The sequence below is a fragment of the Globicephala melas genome, chromosome 4 (genome assembly GCF_963455315.2).
Source record: "Globicephala melas chromosome 4, mGloMel1.2, whole genome shotgun sequence".
NCBI lineage: Eukaryota > Metazoa > Chordata > Mammalia > Artiodactyla > Delphinidae > Globicephala > Globicephala melas.
Genome location: NC_083317.1, coordinates 42,502,025 through 42,524,330, shown reverse-complemented (window position 1 = coordinate 42,524,330; position 22,306 = coordinate 42,502,025). Strand labels below are relative to the sequence as shown.

General features: G+C 32.9%; 1 protein-coding gene across 3 annotated transcripts in view; it reads right to left on the bottom strand.

Moving 5' to 3' along the window:
- Positions 1-1,865: 1,865 nt before the first annotated feature.
- The window catches only part of ARL13B (ARF like GTPase 13B), a 75,935-nt gene continuing 55,494 nt past the window's right edge, over positions 1,866-22,306 (bottom strand). For 2 of the 3 annotated variants that reach the window (XM_030860983.3, XM_060297938.2), the window contains 5 exons: positions 20,834-20,948; positions 17,449-17,674; positions 14,952-15,068; positions 13,914-13,982; positions 1,866-4,103 (listed from right to left, as the gene is read on the bottom strand). In XM_030860983.3, coding sequence (XP_030716843.1) covers positions 4,027-4,103; positions 13,914-13,982; positions 14,952-15,068; positions 17,449-17,674; positions 20,834-20,948 — 604 coding nt within the window. In that variant the 3' untranslated portion in view covers positions 1,866-4,026. The remainder of the gene's footprint in view (positions 4,104-13,913; positions 13,983-14,951; positions 15,069-17,448; positions 17,675-20,833; positions 20,949-22,306) is intronic. The other variant, XM_030860984.3, reaches the window with a different exon arrangement.

The following is a 22,306-nucleotide window of genomic DNA, read 5'->3' as shown; positions in this document are numbered from 1 at the left end:
GTATATAATTGTTAAGGGCTGAAACTTTTCCCCTCAAAATTCATGTTGAAGCCCTAACTCCCCCCTCCCCCACCCACTCTCCCATCCCACCACCTCAGAATGTGACTGCATGTGGAAATAGGGCCTTTTCAGAGGTGACTAAGTTAAAAGGAGCCCTTTAGGGTGGGTCCTAATCCAATCTGACTGGTGTCCTTATAAAGAGAAAATTTGGGCACACTGAGACACTAGCAGCAGCCATCTGTAAGCCAAGGAGAGAGGTTTCAGACAAGGTTGCCAACACCTTAATCTTGGACTCAGGCTTCAGAACTATGAGAAAATAAATTTCTGTTGTTTAAGCCACCCAGTCTGTGGTACTTTTTGTTATGACAACCCTAGCAAACTAATGCAGTAACTTTATATTTAATGTATACTAAAAATGCTTACTGAAGAGGATGTATAAAATTTGGAGACCACTGGTTCATTTACCCAGAACACAAATTGTTTCCTCATCAGCACACAAAAGGAATTTACAACTCATGCTCTAAACTGGCAAATGATTTTCTTCATATTTTCCCTTTAATATAAACTGATCCCCTTCATTAAAAGAAATTCATTTCTGATTTACTATTTTTTCTCAAAAAAATAGACTTCTATTATTGCTTCCACAAAGACAATGGATTATTGCTATTTTGATAATTTACACCATTTTTTAATGTAAAGTTTGAAATATATGAATTTATTTTTTTGATCCACTGGAATGTATTTCTTGATAAATTAGAAGGTCAGTATTAGCAGAATCTCAATTGCAAAATATACTTCAGTTAGAGAAAAACTTAAATAGTAAAGCCAAAGATAACAAAATGTATAACCTACAGCTTTATTTGTATAAGCAGTTTCACTTTTGATAAGTTTTGCCATCTGGAAGCATAGTATTTCTTTAGTGTGGAATGGGAGAAACTAAGTAACATAAAAAGCGTAACATATAGAACCAAGTTTCAAATAAAATAAAATATTGCCATAGTAAAGGAACACAGTAAGAGATCAGCCTCAAATATAATGGCATATTCAATTGTTGAATGTTCCTCTACTATTCACAGAAAGTTTTACAAATTAGGTGAATTCTATTCCATCATTTGGCACTAAAAAGAGCATTTCATTTTAAACTTGCAGAAAACATGGCACTTAATTTTTACAAAATTATGAATTTGCTTCCTCCATTATAAAAGTAGACAAATTACAAAAAACTAGCTTGAAAAATTGAGGAAAACACATGACCAATAACTAAAAAATTCACTATTAGCATTTTGCAACATTTCTTTCTAGTGTTGCTTCTAAAACGTTTTCTACTTAAATCAACTACATACACAATTGTATATATGTTATATATGCATTTTACACATAAAAGTATAGAGAATTATCTTTCAAAAAAGTGAAACTATCTTTTGGTTAGTAGCTTTATCTTAACAAGAGACAGACATCAAGTCATCTAGAAACATAAGGTGATATGATGTATGTTTAACTGCCTTTGAAATGACAATGTTCTTTCCCATATATATAAAAATGCATGCAGAGAAAAAAGTTTTTCATGTAAAGTAACAAAAAATTTATCATTTTAATCTATCAATTTAAAATGTCAACAATCATATTTAAAAAAATGTTTTATTTCGTTACCAAAATGAAATCATTTAAGTTTCTCAAATGAAAAGCAAAACAGCATACTGATGAAATTATTTTTATTGTGTGAAAATGTCATAATTCATAATGATTAAGAATAAAAATGCAGCATATAACAAAATAGGCATTTACTTGTTAAAAGCCACCTGGATTTACAAAACTTTAAAAATATTTTTAGAATGCTTTAAGAATACAAATTAATTTTTGAGAGAGATATAAAACATTTATTCCATTTTATCATATATTTAATTTCAAAATCTTGAAAATGATTTTTATTTATTTTTATTAAATGGACTCAGTAATTATTGTACACTACAGTAATCACTGGTAGGAAACAAAAATTTTAAAGATTTATATCTATTCCCAAACTAGATGAATATTAAAAATGGCAAAAGTGTTAGTTTAGGTTTTAGAAAATGAATAAATGTAAATTTTACAAAATGGAACCAAAAAAGATATACAAACAAGTTTCTTCTCTAAAATCCAATTCAAAATTTACATTGTCTTCTTGTGTTGCTTTTCCTTACACTTCAGTCACGTATCAAATTTAGGTTGTTATGAATTTTGTATCTGAAATAGAACGCTTTTTCTATTCAGTGTGCTAAGTAGGTCCCATGTACAAAACTCCAAAAAACTGCATATGATGCTGACTACAGTAATAAGTGACCTGATTAATAAACGTGTTCAATGAGTTAAAAAATGTGAATAAAATGTGATGCTCTAAAGGAAAATTTTAAAAGTAAATAATCGTATTAAACTGTCTTAGACATACTTAATCATGTTATTGTCAGATACCAGTATAAGTCTGTTAACAGTACAAGTTGCCAAACTGACCAATTTTAACAAGGTGATTACTGTTTAGGGCAGGGGTCCCCAACCCCCGGGCTGCGGACCGATACCAGTCCTTGGCCTGTTAGGAACAGGCCACAGAGCAGGTGAGGGGCGGGCGAGCAAGCGAAGCTCCATCTACCGCTCCCCATCGCCCCCCATCACTCACATTACCTCCTGAACCATCCCCCCACCGTCCATGGAAAAACTGTCTTCCACAGACGGTGTGTGTGGGGGATGGTCCCTGGTGCCAAAAAGGTTGGGGACTGCTGGGTTAGAGTATTTTCACCTTGATGTAAATGGATGCTTTTAATTAAACATTTGAATCTATTATTCAAAATATATATCTAAAAGTTTGTCTAAATGCCAGATGAGGAAGAATCCTATAGATGCCGTTCTTCAGTGCAAGAGAAGTACTATTATTTTAAATTAAGTAATTATTTTGGAATTATTTCTTTATAAATGTAATTTAAACCAACATTTCATTCTTATTTCTTTAGTACCCAAGTATTTCCCGGTTATAAAATAAAGTCTCTGGACTACAGTAGCTTTTCTGGTCTTTTTGCCTTTAATTTCAAGGCAAAAGAGAATTAGAATAACCTAAAAGAGTCACTGAAGCTTCTGATAGAACAAGGGAGTGAGAAGAAGCACCCTGATCTCTGAAAAGATCTAATCTTTGAAAGAGGTGTTTATTGGAACTTTTAATAATATCTCAGAAAACAGTTTTATTAATTTAAAAAGCATTTAAGTCAAAAGGTATTGCAAGTGTCTCTCATTTATTGGGAACATCACCAAAGAAAACAAACAACAAAAATTCAATTAATTAATTAGTGCTTTCAAATAACATAATTTGGTAAAATAAAAATCTGAGAATCGATTTTAAAAAGATATCTTAAAATAAGGTAAAATTAGGATGTATATTTCAAGAACAGTACTATTATAAAACATACCTCAAACCATATAAATATATCCTGTTTGTATAGTTCATGTCTGTCATGTAAATCAACTCCATTTTCCAGACACAGTTTAAACAAAGCATCTATAGAAAAGTGCACAGTCAATATCTTAGTAATTAAAATTCTTAAACCAAAGTTTTAGAAAAATATAAAAAGTTAAAAATTTAGGTTATAAATTCCTAAGAATTCCCTTTCCATGCACATATATCTTACAAATGTTTAAGATACAGAAATAGAGACTATTAAACAAATAGTAAAGAAAGTGTACAGAGTCCATTGGCTCTTTTTCTGAACAGCTTTTCCTTCAGGAATATGCCCATGAGTGGGGATGTATAAATCAGAGTCAACACTTATTTTTGCTAACTTGGTCCAAATGCTTGTCCCATTTGCTGGTCATTTTGCTTCTTTTTTTTCTTTGAACCATGAAGACCATGGGTAAGTAATTATCAAAACAGTCAGGTCTTTGGCTCACTGATACTGCTACGGTTGTCTTGCCCCAGTCATCGATGTTCAGGGTTTTTCTCCTTTGAGAAAGAAGGTCCTCCAGCTCATCTTGCCGACCTTAACAGAGCGCGTCCATATGAGCTGGTTATGATATGACGTCGTGAGAATCACTGTTAGGTCTCTGTCGCACAGCCAGGGGAGGCAGTGGCTTCCCGTAGAAGTCTGTGCAAAGAAGGGGTACCAAAAATATACAAGTCTTATGGTAAATCAAGATTTCTGACACAATTCTTTAATTTCCACCTTTAAAAGAGTAAGACACTCTGACTTTACAGGTGAAGCAATGGTTGGGGAGGACAAGGGAAAGAAAAGGCAGAATCCAAAAAAACTTGAATAAATTCAAAACACAACCACTAGCGTAAATTCATAACTCTAGGTTATAAATTAATCTCTACTTGATTTAATAAAAAGCTGCACCTAATGTATATATTATTATTATTGTTTCCAATTAAGTGTTCACATTAGAACAAAGCAAACAACAAACATCTAAAATTTATGGAACCTATTGCCAAAGCCCTGATAAAATCAGTATTTGTACAATCCATATCCTTATCCAATGGCTATTACTTCTAGGAATTTGCAGAGAAAAATTCATTAATTATCTTAGTGTTCTGGTACATAGGAATCTTTTACAATGATGCTTCAATATAGTTCATTGATTTAGAGCATATTTGATACAGAAACAGTCTTAATTTGTACTTCATAATAAATTCCTAGCCCTTAATTACCATAAATTTAGGTTTATCAATTTAATAGCATATGGAAACCTTCAGTAAGTATTTTCTGGCCTATTACCTTAAAAATTATTCTAGAAGCACAGGTGTTCAAGATTACTTGAAATAAATATATTAAAAATATATTCAGGGGCCCATTTCCAGTTCTGCATGGGCCGGAGTTTAGCTAAGCTACTCCATGGTATTGCTGCCTCAGCATCTATTTTGTCTGGCCAAGTGGCCTGTGGGGGCCTTAAATAGATACTAGCACCTCATGCAAGAACATGCTCTAGAAAACAGCCTGCAGAATCACAGGTAAATGCTAAGTTCCTGATATGACTTCCCCAATGGCCTTCGTGATCAACTGTCTCCCTCACCTTCCCTTAGATAATACCCCAGAGGAACTTACCAAAACTCCGCTGTTTTGGTTTAAACTGACCAATCTGGCCTTAGCCTGGGAACCCCAAAGCACTCCATCCACAGACCCTAATAAAGGCATGTGGCCCAGGTACTGCAGTTCTCTCTGCCTACAGCTTGCCTTGACCTCCCACTTCTCACTGTGGAACCCTTGAAGCATGTCATGTACTTCCTTCAGGACCTGTGAGTAATTTCTCTATTTCAATTTCTCTTCTGGTCTTTTTGAACTGAGGCCAGGGGCTCTACTTAACAAACATTAATTTAGCAAAGTCCTAACAGCATTTAAGAAGCTTAGAAGTCACTCCATACTAACAAGAAGTAAACAGCTGAACAGACTAAAAAATCACCAGTTCTTCTGGGATCCGTAAGAGAGGGGAGGTCACAAAACAAACCACTGCCCTCAGTATTGGAGAGACAGGCAAACACAGGAAGTCTCAGTTTACCAGGCCAGACATTCATGAATGGAAAGTGCTGAGGGAACCAGTGCCCAGGTAGGAAAACCTGAAATGTGATTGACAAAATGCTGGATGCTCAGTGTGGACCAGCCTGAGAGTTAAAAACTCCAGGGAAATTAAGTCATAAGGGGGACCCCCTCCCCGATATTGTGAGATTCAGCTCCAGGAGACTGAACAAATTCCCACAGTAAATACTGGAGAAAAATCCCCTCCTGCTCACAGCAGAGCAGGGGAAAAGGAACCATTATTAAATACCTTGGAGTATTTTGTTCTTAACAAGGCCCACACTCAGAGGAAACTAGTTAACCAGAGTCTAACCTGCTGGGGTATTATCAGAACCTAACCCACCTGGGGAAGAGCAATAACCAATTCCAGCTGGCCCTAGCCATTCTGCACCACTTAATGGGGGAGAAAAAAAAATTGAGAAACTCTTAAGAAGTTAACAGTCCAGAGGCACAGGCTCACTAAAAGACTTGAGACCTAATCACAGGAACATAGAATGCTTCCCCTGCCACCACACAGCACCATGGCTTACTAAAGGCCTATTTACAGTAGTTCCTTTTACCAAGTACATCATGCTGGACTATCAAGAAAAAAGTCCAGAAGGCAAAAACACAATTTGAAGAGACAGAGCAAGCGTCAAAACAAGATATGGCACTGATACTGGAATTATCAGGCCCGGTATTTAAAACAACTATGACTAATCAGCTAAGGGCTTTCATGGATGAAGTAGACAGCATGCAAGAACAGATGGGAAATGTAAGCAGAGAGATGGAAGTCCTAAGAACCAGAAAGAAATGCTTTTGGGAAAAGAGAAAAAAACACTGTAACAGAAGTGAAGAATGCGTTTGATGGGTTTATTAGTAAACTGAACATGGCTGGGAAAAGAGATATATATCAATAGAATCCTTGAAAACTAAAAAGCAAAAAGAACTGAAAAGAAAAAAAGAGAACATCCGAGAACTGTTCAAGCACCAAAGGTCTAACATACATGTAATGGGAATACCAGAAGGAGAAGAGAGAAAGGAGCAGAAGCAACAGCTGAAGCAATAATGACTGAGAATTTCCTCAAAGTAATGTCAAACACCAAACACCAGATTTAAGAAACTTAGAGAACATTGTGCAGGATAAATGTCCCCAAAACTACATCTAGGTGTATCATTTTCACATTACAGAAAATCAAGGAAAAAAAAAATCCTGAAAGAAGCCAGGGGGGAAAAACCACTTTTCCAGTAGGTGGACAAAGGTAAGAATTACATTCAACTTCTCCCCAGAAACCATGCAAGCAAGAAGAAAGTAGAGTGAAATTTTTTAAGTATTTAGAGAAAAAAAGAACTGCCACCAACCTAGAATTCTATACCCTGCAAAATTATTCCTCAAAAGTAAAAGAGAAATAAAAACTTTCTCAGAAAAACAAAAACTGAAGGAATCTGTTCCCATTAGACCTGCCTTGCAAGAGATGTTAAAAGTTCTTCAGACAGAAGGAAAATAATAAACATCAGAAACTCAGATTTACATAAAGAAAGAAAAAGTATCAAAGAAGAAATATGTAAAGGTAAAATGAAAACTTATTTTTCATATTCTTAATTGATCCAACAGATAACAGTTTGTTCAAAATATTAATAGCAACAATGTATCTGATTATATTTACTTATATGCATATCTTATGTACATATATGCTTATATATAAATGCTTATGTATGCTTATATATGCTTATATATATGCTTATATATAAATCAATGGATGATAGCAATGAAACAAGGGACAGGAGGAAAGAATTAGGATTCTTTGGTTATTACAGGTATTCACACTACCCATTAAGTTGTATAGTATTATTTGAAAGTGGACTTGGATTCGTTGTGAATGTATATTGCAAACTCTAGGGCTGCCACTAAAAAAAAGGCCATGACAAAGGAGGCAAGAATATACAATGGAGAAAAGACAGCCTCTTCAATATATGGTACTGGGAAAACTGGAGAGTTACACGCAAAATAATCAAACTGGATTACCTTCTCACACCATATACAAAAATAAATTTTAAATGACTAAAGACTTAAATGTAAAATGTGAAACCATAAAAATCCTAGAAGAAAACATAGGCAGTGCACTCTATGACATCAGTCTTAACGATATTTTTTGGATATGTCTCCTCAGTCAAGGGAAACAAAAGCAAAAATAAACAAATGGGACTACATCAAACTAAAAAGCTTTTGCATAGCAAGGAAATTATGAACAAAACGAAAGCCTACTGAATGGGAGAAGATATTTGCAAATGATATATCCAATAAGGGGTTAACATCTGAATATACAAAGAATTCATGCAACTCAACATCAAAAAAACAAACAATCCAATTAAAAAATGGGCTAGAGGACCTAAATAGACATTATTCCAAAGAAAACAGACAGATGGCCAACAGACATGTGAATAGTTGCTCAACATCACTATCATCAGGGAAATGCAAATTAAAACCACAATGAGATATCACCTCACACTTGTCAGAATGGCTATCATCAAAAACAACATAAATAACAAATGTTGGTGAAGATGTGGAGAAAAGGGAACCTCATGCACTGTTGGTGGGAAAGTAAACAGCACAGCAGCCACTATGAAAAACAGTATGGAAGTTCCTCAAAAAATTAGAAATAGAACTACCATACAGTCCAGCAATTCCACTTCTGGGTATTTTTCCAAAAAAAACAAAAACACTAATTCAAAAAGATATGTGCACCCCCCTTATTCATTACAGCATTATTCACAATAGCCAAGATATGAAACAACCTTAAGTGCCCATCAGTAGATGAATGGATAAAGAAGATGTGATACACATATAAACACACGCACACACACACACACACACACACACACTCACTGGAATATCACTCAGCCAGAAAAAAAAAAAAAGGATACCTTACCATTTTGACAACATGGATAGACCTAGAGAGTATTATGCTAAATGAAACAAGTCAGACAAATACTGTATGATATCACTGGCATGTGGAATCTAAAAAAAAAAACAAATGAACAAACATAAAACAGAAACAGTCATAGATACAGAGAACAAACAGATAGCTGCTGGACAGGGGAGGTGGGTAGCAAGGGCAGTAGGGTTGTTGGGGGAATGAGTGAAATAGGTGAGGGAAATTAAGAGGTACAAATTTCCAGTTACAAAATAAATGAGTCACAGGGATGAAATGTACAGAGTGGGGAATATAGTCAATAATAATGTAGTATCTTTGTATGGTGACGAAGGTGGTCAAAAGGTACAAACTTCCAGTTATAAAATAAGTAAGTACTAGGGATGTAATGTAAAGCATGATTAATTAATTAACACTGCTGTATGTTATATATGAAAGTTGTTAAGAGAATAAATCCTAACAGTTCTCATCACAAGGAAAAAGTTTCTTTTTCTTTTGTTTTTATCTGTATGAGATGATGGATGTTCACTAAGTTTATTGTGATAATCATTTTATGATGTATGTAAGTCAAGTCATTATGCTGTATACTTTAAACTTATATAGTGCTTTAAATCAATTATATCTCAATAAAACTGGAAGGAAAAAATAAAAAATAAATTAAATAATGAATCTGAATAAATTTCAATGTAAGAAAGAGAAACAGAAAATTACCATTAGGCAAATACCATAGTAATAATTATTGCAGACACAGTCCAATGATGGAGGCTAAAACTAGTAGGCTAAAGTTTGTGGAGAACAGAATATTTGCATAATCTCAAAGAATCACTTCTAAAATATTTACTAATTACAAAGAGGGAAAACAGTAACATTTTACAATGTGGCAAATACCACCTTATCCAAATGATCAAGGTTAACACCACCAGTAATGAGACATACCACCATCATGTACCCCCTATTTCAAACATTTTGAACATCAGTTTGGTTAAACAGTCAGATTTGCTCTTGTGTCATCAGTTTGGTTAAACAGTCAGATTTGCCTTGTGTCATCAGTTTGCAGCCTCTACCAGAGTGTACCATAGACAATACTTGATTTGCCACAGCTATATCATTACTTAACAAAAAAAAAATTTTTAAATAATAAACTGTATACTCTTGCCTCTTTAAAAAAATTAGGAGAAAATGATTGTTCAAGCAACTATAAATTTAAAGCAACTACTAAGCTGCAATGATGCTCTAACAAATCTTAATGTAATAGTATAATATAATGAATTCAAAGTATGGATTTCAAAGCTGGACAGACCTAAGTTCAAATCCTGATTTTGCCACTTATAGCTATGTGACCTTGGGGTATAAGTTCCTTACACAAAAAATTGCCCATCTTACAAGGCTATTAGAAGAATTAAAATGAGATAATGTACCTAAAGTGCTTAGCAATATGCCAGTCACATAGTATATACAGTTATTACTATTGCTATAATTAAAATTATAACAGAGACAATTATTTGATAAATTTAAAGTATGCCTTTTCTAATTTCTTGATTTCAAAATTAATGAGAATTATAACACATAACAGAACTCAAGATTAAACCAGAATGAATACCGTTTCTATTATGTTTTACTTCTGGAATTTAAAAGTACCCTACTAAAAAGGTAAATCACATACACATGGCAAGAAGTATCTTTTTCCCTCCCAAGAAATTATTTTTTTTTGCAGTTGATTCTGTATTATTTCAGAATAATTCTGTATTTAATTTAATTCTGTATTTGATTTAATTTAATCATCACAAAGAAAAAGTTTCTTTTGATTAAATGTGATTCTGTATTTAACCGCCAGAATTAAACCATTCTACACAAAATAGGTTTCTTATTGCCTTAAATGTAGGGGATATAAGTTGATCATAGTGCCCGACTGATATGACCAAATTAATTGACACCCATTTTTATAAAGGGCTTCAAACTTTTTAACATACAAAATTTAATCTTGATTCATATTTTAAGATTTGAAAATATTCTTTAGTTTTGCACTTGGTATTTTTGGCTAACAGAATCTTGGATTTACTTCTCATAACGTATAACACGTAACATGTTGATAAAGTACCGATTGAGAGTATTTACAAAGTGAAGAATGCATCTGTCTTACCTGTTACACAGAGTGAAGTTTACAGAAAATAAAAGAAATTAGAAAAGTAATAAAATTAAATTGCCATCAAGGTAAATGTCTCTAATCAAAGAACAAATAAGAATCTGCCTTAATTCCTAATTTGACTACAACAAATTGTTTTTCATCTCAGTAAATTTTAAATGCCAAACCCAAATGTAGTTAACTTTTAATTATTTACCCTTGTTTGTCATGTATCTGTTGTCTACTTGCCATCAACCACATTCAAATAAATGTGTACAAAGTTAGGGAAGAGAAGAGAATGAGATTATAAAATTGGCAACTATCAGCATCTCAGATGAAAATCTCGTGATAAACACTAAAAACTAATTTAAGCTTTTTAATTAAAAATTTAAATTTATTATACCTACTTTCTTCTCCATTAATGAAAGCAGAGTTGATTGTACATCTTTTTTTACCTAGATAAGGTATACTTTGCCTTAAAATTTATGAGAAAAAATAATACAGATATTTAAAAACTTGTGAAGTTAGGATGTCTAATTCTTTGCTCTGAAAAGTTAAGTTTATTGATACATACTTAAAATTAACTGATATATTAGAAAAATGGTGGTCTTAAACTTAACTAACTGATTATAATTCTTTCCCAGGAGTTCTAATTTAAAAATAAATACAGGAAAGCAAAGAAAAACAAAGCAAAAACAAAAAACAACCTTTTTAGCCCATTTTCAACCTCTTTTTCACTTGCTTCTAACTATAATGTTCCCCCTAGATGCTACCATTAGTTCTTTTCTCCTTATTCTACATACTTTCCCTCAGAAACAGGAAACTATCATTCTTTCAACTGCATTCATTCAGTAACCAATTACAGAACATCTATTACAGAACAAAGCATTCCTATTGTGCGATGACAACTGAAAAAACAAACTACCTACATACCCTCCCACCCACCTGTGTCCCTTTTCTCCAGAGCTCCAAAATCTTATTTGTACTGGCTTATAGAAATTTCCAAATAGATAAGCCTACAGACACCTCCAGAGAAAGTTTCCTTCCTCCTCATGTATTTTCAGTCTTAGAAATAGCACCAACCTTCTAGCTCCTTGAGCCAAATAATTTCCTGTTCCTCTCTCCTTTTATCCCATACATCCATTCATTATATAGTACTTATAACTGTTCATATATTCCTTGCATACATTTTTATTCTCAATTCCAATTCCTATCTTCACTTCTCACTCTGACTACTGCAACAGCTTCTAACTGGGATCCTTACTTCAGGTGTGACCACAATCTAGTCTATACTTTACATTGTGACAAAAATTATTATCCTAAACAATAAACCTTGTAATACTATTTCTCTGCTAAAAATGTATAGTGTCTCACAATGTAAATATACTTTACATTGTGACAAAAATTATTATCCTAAACAATAAACCTTGTAATACTATTTCTCTGCTAAAAATGTATAGTGTCTCCTGTAAAATTATAGTGAGTCCAGACATCTTAACATACATGTGAGGCCCTAAACAATCTGGCTATAAGCCATAATTCAAAGATCAGCACTCTCTATAACTTTAAACTTCCTCTTTCTTATCCATTCTACCCACATGAACCTAACTAAGCTCTAGTCACAAGTAACTTCATACTATTTTCCAAATAAGCGATGTCTTTTCCCACCTCTCCACCTCTGAATAGTCTGTTCCTTCTACTTACTGACTCTTCTCATTCTTCAAAGAGCCAGTCCTAATACCACTTTCACTGTCTAGGCAGTTTGTGCACAGTACTCCAATTATACACCATAGAACCTTTTACCGTATATTGTGAATTGTCACATATACTATAGTAAGCTGGAGTATTATCTTTTCTGTTAGACTAGGATCCCCAGAAAAGTAGAATTTACGTCTTATTCATCTTGGCAACACCAATGTTTCAGGTGGTGTCAGATACAAAACAGTTGTTTGTTGGATGCCCAATTCAGTAAGAAAAAATAGTACCTGTTATATGAGAAATTAATTTTTCTCTATATACGTGTATTTATGTATATTCACTGTGTTGTTAGAAACAATTAGGTAATGCTAATATATCTGTGTATAAACACATGCACACATGTATTTATACACACATATATTAGCATTATCTAATTGTTTCTAACAACACAGTGAATATTTAAACTGATAATGCAGTCTAGCATACACAATTTCAGAGGGTAATAAAACAGGAATTAACCTATTATAGTCAATAAAAACATCATGATGTAAAGTCAGCAACCAAAAAGACATGTGATTTCACTGTAATTTTGATATGGTCTAAGGACAAACTTTCTGTCTTTAGAATTGAAAAAAACCTTTTAATTTTCACTAATGATTATGAAGAAATATTTCATTATTGACACAGTATTCAGAAAAAGAAAGCAACCAGCACATTTAAATTTATATACTTTTTGAATAAAATATTTTATACAGTTCAATATAATTTCAAATTATATATAAGGCTTTTCTAAAGATTAAACTTCTGATTTTTTTTTCCCTAGTAAATGGGTCTTCTTAGGAAACCAAGTTCTAGATCAGGTAAACAAAGCTATCAGAAAGGAAATGAAATGTTTTTGATAAAGAAGTTTATTGAGTTACTATATATATATATAAAATTATCCTTCTGCATTTTAGAAATATTTTATTAAAAGAATCTGGGCTGATGGTCTGAAATCAGAACTTCTGCCTATTGTATAAGGCAGTTCTCTACTTCCAACTGTCCTTTCTCTAGTTTTCCAGGTGAAGTTCTTATGCCCTATACTGGCTGTACTAAACCTTGTGTTAATTTCATCCAAAAAAAAGTGTTTTCTTTAGTCAATGAAGCCTTTAGTAACTTTCTATTTAGCTGAACTTTATTTGGCTTACTGATTTGGTCTCTGATCTTACAAACTGTGTTACTCTTTACTTCATTGTAATATACAGCAGCTGAGTATCATTAGAAGCAGAGAAAGAACAATTATGCGACATTAGCATTGAGTATATTGAGCATATATAGGACAATGAAGTTTTTAACACTATAAATGTACTGTCTCATATTTAAGATATTTAAAACTCTTTCCCTTTCACAACTATTTACATTAATATATAATGGATAAACACAAGCTCTGACGGTCTTTACCTCTGTATTCTAAGATAAAGGTCAAATCAAATTATATAGAGGCAAAGGGCACTTAAGAATAAAAAAATAAATAAATGAAAAAAAGTGTAGTATAATGAAAAAGGATGGTTGTGGATTTGAAAGGCTTCCAAAAGTAAAAGTTTGTTGAAGTAACGAGGTAAAGAAAAGTGAATGTGATACGTAGAGCTTTGAAAACTGATCCTTTTGCATTACCATTATGACGTGTTTCACCAAGAGGCTCAAGTTTTGGAAGTCTAGTGACTTTGGGGGTTCCCCAGCCAACTAAAGAAAAAGAAAAACATTTAAAAACACTGTTAAACAATATCTCTTTAGGTCTGTTGAGAGGATCCCTTTCTTGACAGGAATGTATATAACTTCAATATCAATTCATATATACTGAATGATGCAGTACTGAATAACCATAAACCCATTTTAAATGGCTTCTATTTAAAAATGTAATTATAGGTTGGTAATATCTGCTTAAAATTTTTATTTACCTTTCATTAAAAATATAAACATCCTCACTACCATCATAAATAACCTTAGGCTACTATTCTAACCCCCAACAGAGACTAAAAGAAATGTACACTTATTAAATGGAATACTAGAAATGAGTCTTAAAATAATTCTCAAAGGAAAATGTTACCATCTAAAGCCTTCTAGCAGGGCTAAAAGGAAATTATAAATATATACGTTTGATATTTATTGAGTATGTGAGGTACTATGCCCAGTGCTAAAAAATTACGATTATTGTGCAGTTAGTATGTCCCAGTGCTTTATATGCAGTATTCCACTTAATCCTCATAACAGCTTAGAAGGTCAGCATGAATGTTGGAAATATAATGGAAACACTCACACATCTTGGTTTCAAATGTTAACTTTCAGGATGAAAGATCTAATTTTTTAAAAGCTCATGTTAGCCATCCATTCCTTAAACTTAAATTCCTTTTAGCAATCTGGGTACTGATATTTCAAATAGGACTTGAATCCATTATAAGAAGTGCTTAGGTAAAGTTTTCTTATTAATTTTTACTTATTTTTTTACTTTCATAAAACATTTTTTCTGAATTAAAAAAGCAACAGATATTTACGTTGATAAATTCTGAACAAAGTAGATGGAGCAAAAAATTCTACCTTTTTCACAATTCACAAGATAATAAATATACTGAATAAAAACTGCATAATTTCTTTCTTTTTCTTCAATGTTTAAAGCAGTATTTCTAAATTCAGTATCAACATCAATTAACTCACCAGGAGGAGGAGGTGGGGGTGGTGTTGGACTCTTAGGAACAGAGTCATCTGTATTAACAGGTTCTACACGGTGGCTCCTTTTCATTCTTAGCTTCTTAGTTTTCTTTTTACTGTTATCTGTAAGAATATAAACATGAAACTTTATGCCTCTGTGAAGAAGTTACTTCTATAATAAAAACTAAAGAACAGAATTAGAATATTGATATTATTATTACCATAGGAATATATCTTCAATTCAACTTAAAAATTGTTACCAATAATGAACTGTGAACTTGCCTTTACTAAGAATAAATTTTTAAGTGATGGTTTATTGGATGAATGATTGATGAATATGACACAAATGGCAAAAAGCCATATTTTAAGTTCTATGAAAGGTGATTTGGAATACAAAAAAAGTCGGTATTTCCAAAAGTAATATTTTTTTCCCCAAATATCATACTAAGTAAATGGAATTATCTAGCTGCAGGGATTTCCATGAAACTCAGAATGACCTGGAGAAAAAGGAGAGGAATTGGTTTGTCTCAATAGGATATACAGAATGATTCTAGGTATAAGTCCAAAAATAATCCTTTGAAATGTGAAAAAACACCCCAATCAAATCTAAACACATTATCCATGAAAATAACCCCCAAATAAGATACGCCCAATATAAATATATGTAACCAAAACTCACATTGTTAGACGTTACAGAATTGAATTTGTAATCTTTCTAAAAATAACTATTTACAGATTCTCACTTAAGCACATATGAACATTTTAAGTGCATCTGTGTTGTTAACATGTAAACTTTAACAACGTGAACCAGGAAGGCACAGTAGTTAAATAACCAAACATCACAGTCACTGAAATATTTTCACTGACAATCCCAAATTGCTAAATTTATATATATAATACATTTTCTAAAATGGAAATTATCTGTTACACAACAAGCAGCCAACATCTAGGAAACCTATAAAGCAATGAGAAATACAAATATATTTAGAAACATTATTTTTCTAAGTAAATTAGTATCACTTGAGACATTTTACTCTAGATAGAAACGGAGACATCTTTTTACAATTAAAGCTGTAAGCTTTACAGCTGGGAGAAAGGAAAGAGAACCTCCAGAACCATATGGTACTTTCGGATGGGCAGTAGAACAGGGTCATGGACAAGCATAGGATACGAAGCAGAGGACTTGAAGTTGAGGGAAGTGTGTCTCAGTACAGCCACAGATGAGACATATGATCTTAAATTACTCAACCTCTCCAAGGCCCTGGTTTCCTATTCTGTATAATGAGAATAATATACCCGAGAACTGCTATGGTAAATAGCATAGTGCTGTGTTAAATAATATTTTCAAATCATCTACCAAATCATTTTGTTCTTTAACAACATATTAGTGTTTGAAAGAGTTCTTCCAATATATTGAGAGGCCACTTTAAGTCTACTTTTTGTTTTACACTGTTGATAGAGCGATATGGGTACAAATGTGGCTACCCTAACTTCCCAAATTACAAAACTATAACTTTCAAATCTAATTATTTCTATATAGCAAAATATCCATTGAGCTAATCTGCAGCTCAGGGACTGAGATCTTATTTTCATAAACTCTTTGATACTGTACAAAAATTCTTATATACCATGGAACCATATTGCTAACTAGGAATGGCAAGGAAGCAATGATTATTGGGTATTTCCCATGTGTCAGGCCCTGTGCTAGGAACACCATAGAGTTACTTTTATTATAAGTAAACCTAAAAGCCTGGTGAAAAAAAAGATGACAACCCCATTTTAGAGAGGAGACGAAGACTGAAGAACACTATATAATGTAACATATATCTAGTAGGTGAGAAAGTCTGGATGCTACCCCAGGATGTCTTGAGTCCAAAGGCAGAGGCTCTCTCTATGATACCAAAAGATGTGAACTTCCTGTTAAATTACATAACCACTTAGAAAAAGTAAAATAATTATGAATTGAAGATGTTGTATAATATTAAAATAAGAGTAATATGGCTATTTGATAAAACTTTCAAAATGTTCAATTGATTATGTCTGCATCCTATAGAAATAACAAGCAAATAAAGGAAATGATGCTGATCATAACATTATGAGGATTAAGAAAAACAAAACAAACCTCCAAAAGCTTTAAAGGTTTTAAATATGTTCCAAAGATTCCTGGGGCTGTGCAATATTCCAAGTTTTTGAAAATGAATTCTCAGCTGAAATTCTTTTCAGTTACAAAGGACTAGATTTTAAGGCATCATGAATAAAAACATAAATTAGCAAACTGACTAATGATTACCTAAAATTCAAGAGAAAACCATGATAAATAACGCATTTGGAGATGAAAGATCTTGCAATACATTTTTTATGAAAATAATCATGACAAATGAAAGAGGTATTTTTAAGTTTTATATATATTATTTATGTTATATGTAATATATAAAACTTAAAAATAAATAAAATAAATATAAAAATAAATAAGTATATATATTTTTAATAACTAGATTATCACCTGATTCTGATGACTGCTGGTCTGTCTCATCTTCATTTTCCAACTGCTGTGTTAATGCCTCCTTATAATTTTCTACTATTCCGAACCCATTGTTTTTTTGGCTACTGTCACTGATCTGGCTCTGTGTCTCTATTTGCTCATGGTCCATTTTATGTTTCAGGGGACAGCCATCACTGTCTTCCTCCACATTTTGCCTCTTTTTCTCTCTTTCAAGTTTTTTTTCATTCTGACAAAAATGAAATATATCATTTTTAATATAATAGTCATATCTAAGATAGTATTAAGGGAGAAATCAAATAATCCAAGAGCATTCTGTAACTTCCAGGCAATGTGATATTTCTATTAAAAAATTATTTGTTGAGTCTATCATTAAAGCATGCTAATTGTCAAACATTCAGAAAACAGAGATAGTATAAAGAAAGAAAACAAATATTACCAGTAATTTCACAATCTAGAGATGACCACTGTTTGACGTATAGTCACAAAGAGGTGCTTTTCTTTGCCTACCCCACACATGTACAGACATACACCATCCACAAACATACATAAATGTGATTGATTGTCTATATATACATATTTATGTATATTTTTAAACAAAAAAGAATTGAAATTTTAATTTAAGAATATACATTTCTTTCTTTGTCAATGAACCTATAAAGTGCTTAGAATATTGCATGACACATAATAAAGTGTTAGCTATGAAAATATTATATAATGCTATATGTGTAAGCCATTACTACTTTCATCAATTATGCAATCGTTTTGAATGGTTCTATCATCTTATTTTACCAATACCCAATCAATGGACAAAGAAGTGATTTTCAACCTTTCACTATTATAAGAAATATAATCATTGAATTACTTCTTTAGAATAAATTCCTAACAGTCAAGCTGTTGGATCAATGAGTAAGCACATTTTTAAATGTGCCATACTACAAACTTTCCTTCAGAAAAACTAAAGTAAAATTACACCACAGGCAAGGGGTTGAGAGAGTGTATTTTCCCATATCTTTTTTTTTTTTTTTTTTGGCCTCGCCACTCGGCACGTGGGATTTTAATTCCCCAACCAGGGATCGAACCCACACCCCCTACAGTGGAACCACAGAGTTTTAACCACTGGACTGCCAGGGAAGTGCTCCCCGTGACATCTTTTTTAATGCTTTTTTAATCATTATCAATCTTTTACATCTCTGCCAAACTAATAAATATTTTTTACCTCAGTGTTGATTTATCATTGAATATTTTTATTATCAATACAACTGAAGATAAATTATTAAATATGCTTATTGCCATTTTAATTTTTTCTTTAAAGAACTACCCATGATAACCCAATGCTCGTTTTTCTACTAGAGTTTCATTATTTACACAGTAATTTTTTAAGGGTTCTTTTTTTGTTGTTTCCTGGGTCTCAAATATTTTTCATTAGGATTAGCTTGGGGTTTTTTTTCTGTCTTTAACTCTGTAGAACATCTCTTTAAATACTGAATATAATACGATCTACCTATTTTTCACTTTATGATTTGTGGCCTCATTGTCCTGCTTTGAAAGTTTCAACCTCCTCCAAGTATATACCAATGTCTAACTGTATTATGTGAGTATTTTTAAGTCTTCTTTTTTTATACATTTAAGTCTTTTGAAATTTAATTTGGTATACAGTGTTCAATAATTTTACTTTTTTCCAAATGACTGTTCAGTTGTCCCAATATCCTTTTCTCCCAGATTTGAAATGCCACATTTATCTTACACTAAATGCTTATATATAATTTGGTTTGTTACTATTGTTTCATTGATCTGTTTATCTATTCTGGAACCAATATCTCACCATTTTTATTGTCTGTGATAAAATCAAAGGAATGAATGTAAGGTAATATTTTAAAGGAGAAGTTTTTTGGGGAAGAAAAGAAAATTTGCCTGGTGAAAAAGAGAGACTATGGATAATTTATTTCCATTTATTTCATTCCTTTACTGATGATCTTCTTAAAATTACTGTATTTTAAAAGCATAATAACTGTACTTTCCCCATGCCACTAATTAATTCAGGGACGTCAATATAAGATATTCTGTGCTGTATACCAGTATTGTTCATATCTTTATATCATGAAAAATACAATGTTGGTAGAAGTGCTAAGGCCTTCTAAGTAATTTACAACCATGGTACTATAAAATAATTGGTCATTATCTATAAGGTGAGCTTTATTACAAATATAGAGTAAATCAATGTTTCAAAGTAAAAAACCAAACTTGATTTTCTTTTCCTCTACCAATATTTTTAAAAGAATATAAAACTTGACAAACACAATATTTAATAGTATGGACACAAAACAATAGCTCAAGTTATTAAGACTGCTTTACTATACTTAGAAAAGCACACGCTTAAGGTAAATGCAATGGGGTTAATAAAAAGATTAAATACAGTTAACCTTCTAGTATCTAACTAACTTCAGACCAAATATCTCATATCACCAACTATTTGGCAAACACAAAGCAACACCAAAAACTCTACACTCATCTTCTTACCTGTGGAGCTGCCTCCCTCCTCAGCAGCAGCCCCAAGGAAGAAATAATCATCCACTTTTCCGGATGAGTACCTGTGTGGAAGGAGGCAGTGACAGGGAAGAGGAATAGAGAACATACAGGCGGGTCCAGCAAGCCACCTGCCACATTAAGCTCTGAGGGAACGGAGAGGAGATTTAGGAAGCTCTGTCACTGAGGAGGAATAGCTGCTGAAGGTGATTAAAGCAGGGCCAATGCAAACTCCAAACACCAGTAGCAAATGAAAACAAAGACACAGAGAGACAGACACGGGGACACGGACACACACACACACACACACACACAAAACCCCATAACTTCTTCATGATTAAAATCTACACATTAATTTTGGTAAAACTTCTGACATTTAAAATTAAAATAAATAATATTCAGATATAAGAGAATTTATTATAGTCTCAAACATTAAGTATCCTAGGAAAATAACTAGAAAATCATTTATGTACTATAATGCACCATAAGCATCTAAATATTACTGTAAAGGGATAGTAATAGCAATACAGGGATAAAGATAATGTAAATATGAGTCAACATACTATTATCATATGAAATAAGTGACAAAAAAAATTTATCAGAACAGTAACTGTGATAGTTGCTACATTCAATCTTTATTTTCATTCTCAGTTAATTCTGAAGTCATCTTCCCTTTTTATACTAGATCAGAAGGTAAATTTGAAGAGGAAGAAAAAGCAGCAAACCTTTAACCCATCTCCCCCATTTAATTTCTTTTACAAATAATCAACCTCTGGTGAAATACTTCTAGCTCCCTGCCTCCTTTCTGAACTTCCAACTTTATAACTTAAGACATAAAAATTACATTTGCCACCATCCATACCTCAATGATTACAGATGTTATCGGCTGGAAAGGATTAACAATAATTGGTTCTGGGTCCAACTCAGCCAGACCACTGGTTCCATCGAGTTCAGCCTGCTCTCGCTCTCTTTGTTCTCTATTGTTTGAGGGAAAAAAATCGGAATTCCTTATGAGAAAATGCTGAACCATGTTTAAGAACATTTCCAATAGGTTTAAGGCTATTGAATTCAGTAATTTAAACATCTGGACATGGCTTTGAATTACTGAGAGATTTTCAGATATCTTTATGCAGGTAACAGGCCACTATCCCCATGTAAAGATTAATCATTTTAATTTTAAAAGAAAGAAATGCTGACAGGACTTCCCTGGTGGTGCAGTGGTTAATAATCTGCCTGCCAAGGTAGGGGACATGGGTTCGATCCCTGGTCCAGGAAGATCCCACATGCCGCAGAGCAACTATGCCCGTGTGCCACAACAACTGAGCCTGTGCTCTACAGCCGGCAAGCCACAACTACTGAGCCCGTGTGCCACAACTACTGAAGTCTGCGTGCCTAGAGCCTGCGCTCCACAACAAAGAGAAGCCATCGCAATGAGAAGCCCATGCACCACAACGAAGAGTAGACCCCGCTGGCTGCAACTCGAGAAAGCCTGCACGCAGCAATGAAGACCCAACACAGCCAAAAAGAAAGAGAGAGAGAGAGAGAGAGAGAGAAATAAAAAAAAAAAAGAAATGCTGACAAAAATGACATTCCCTATGATTGAGTTCTTAACATCAGTGATGCATATTAATTATTTTTCTATGTAACAAGGGTTTATATTTATCAATTTATTAATTACCCTCCCAAACAAATGCTGTCCTCTTCACTGATGTTAACCAGATAAATAAGTCCTGTTGTTAACCTTCATCTTAAGAGCTGTGTCTAGTTATATATCATAAATGAACTAGATAACAACTGTTGCTTTGCATAAGTAGAAGAGGCTATAGAAATAAGCTGCCCTATATCACTTAGATTAAATAAGTTTTTCTATATTAGTTACTACTGAGAATTTCATTACTCTGTGATTTAAAGCTAATGTTGCCCCATAGATGAAGGTAATAAGTTACTAAAAGAAGCAGCTGAAGATAGGAACATAACCATTGTAGATCTGCAACTAGACTGTATAACAATAGTATATAGTAAAACAATGTCAATGTTCATTACTACAGCACTTATTAAGTTCTATGATGGAAAGATATATACTTTCATTCTGAACCTAGGAAGCCAAAATTTAGAGATCTGCAATTTACTACTTCTGTGACCTTGGATATCTATCTGGATACCTGAGCCTCTGCCTTCCCATAAATGTGGATAAAATACATAGTTCATAGGGTTATTTCAGGTAAAGTAATATATGTGAAAGCACTCTGTATATAAACATACTTACAGGACAATCATTATTTTTTTTTAATTTGTTTTTATTTTTGGCTGCGTTGGGTCTTTGTTGCTGTGCGCG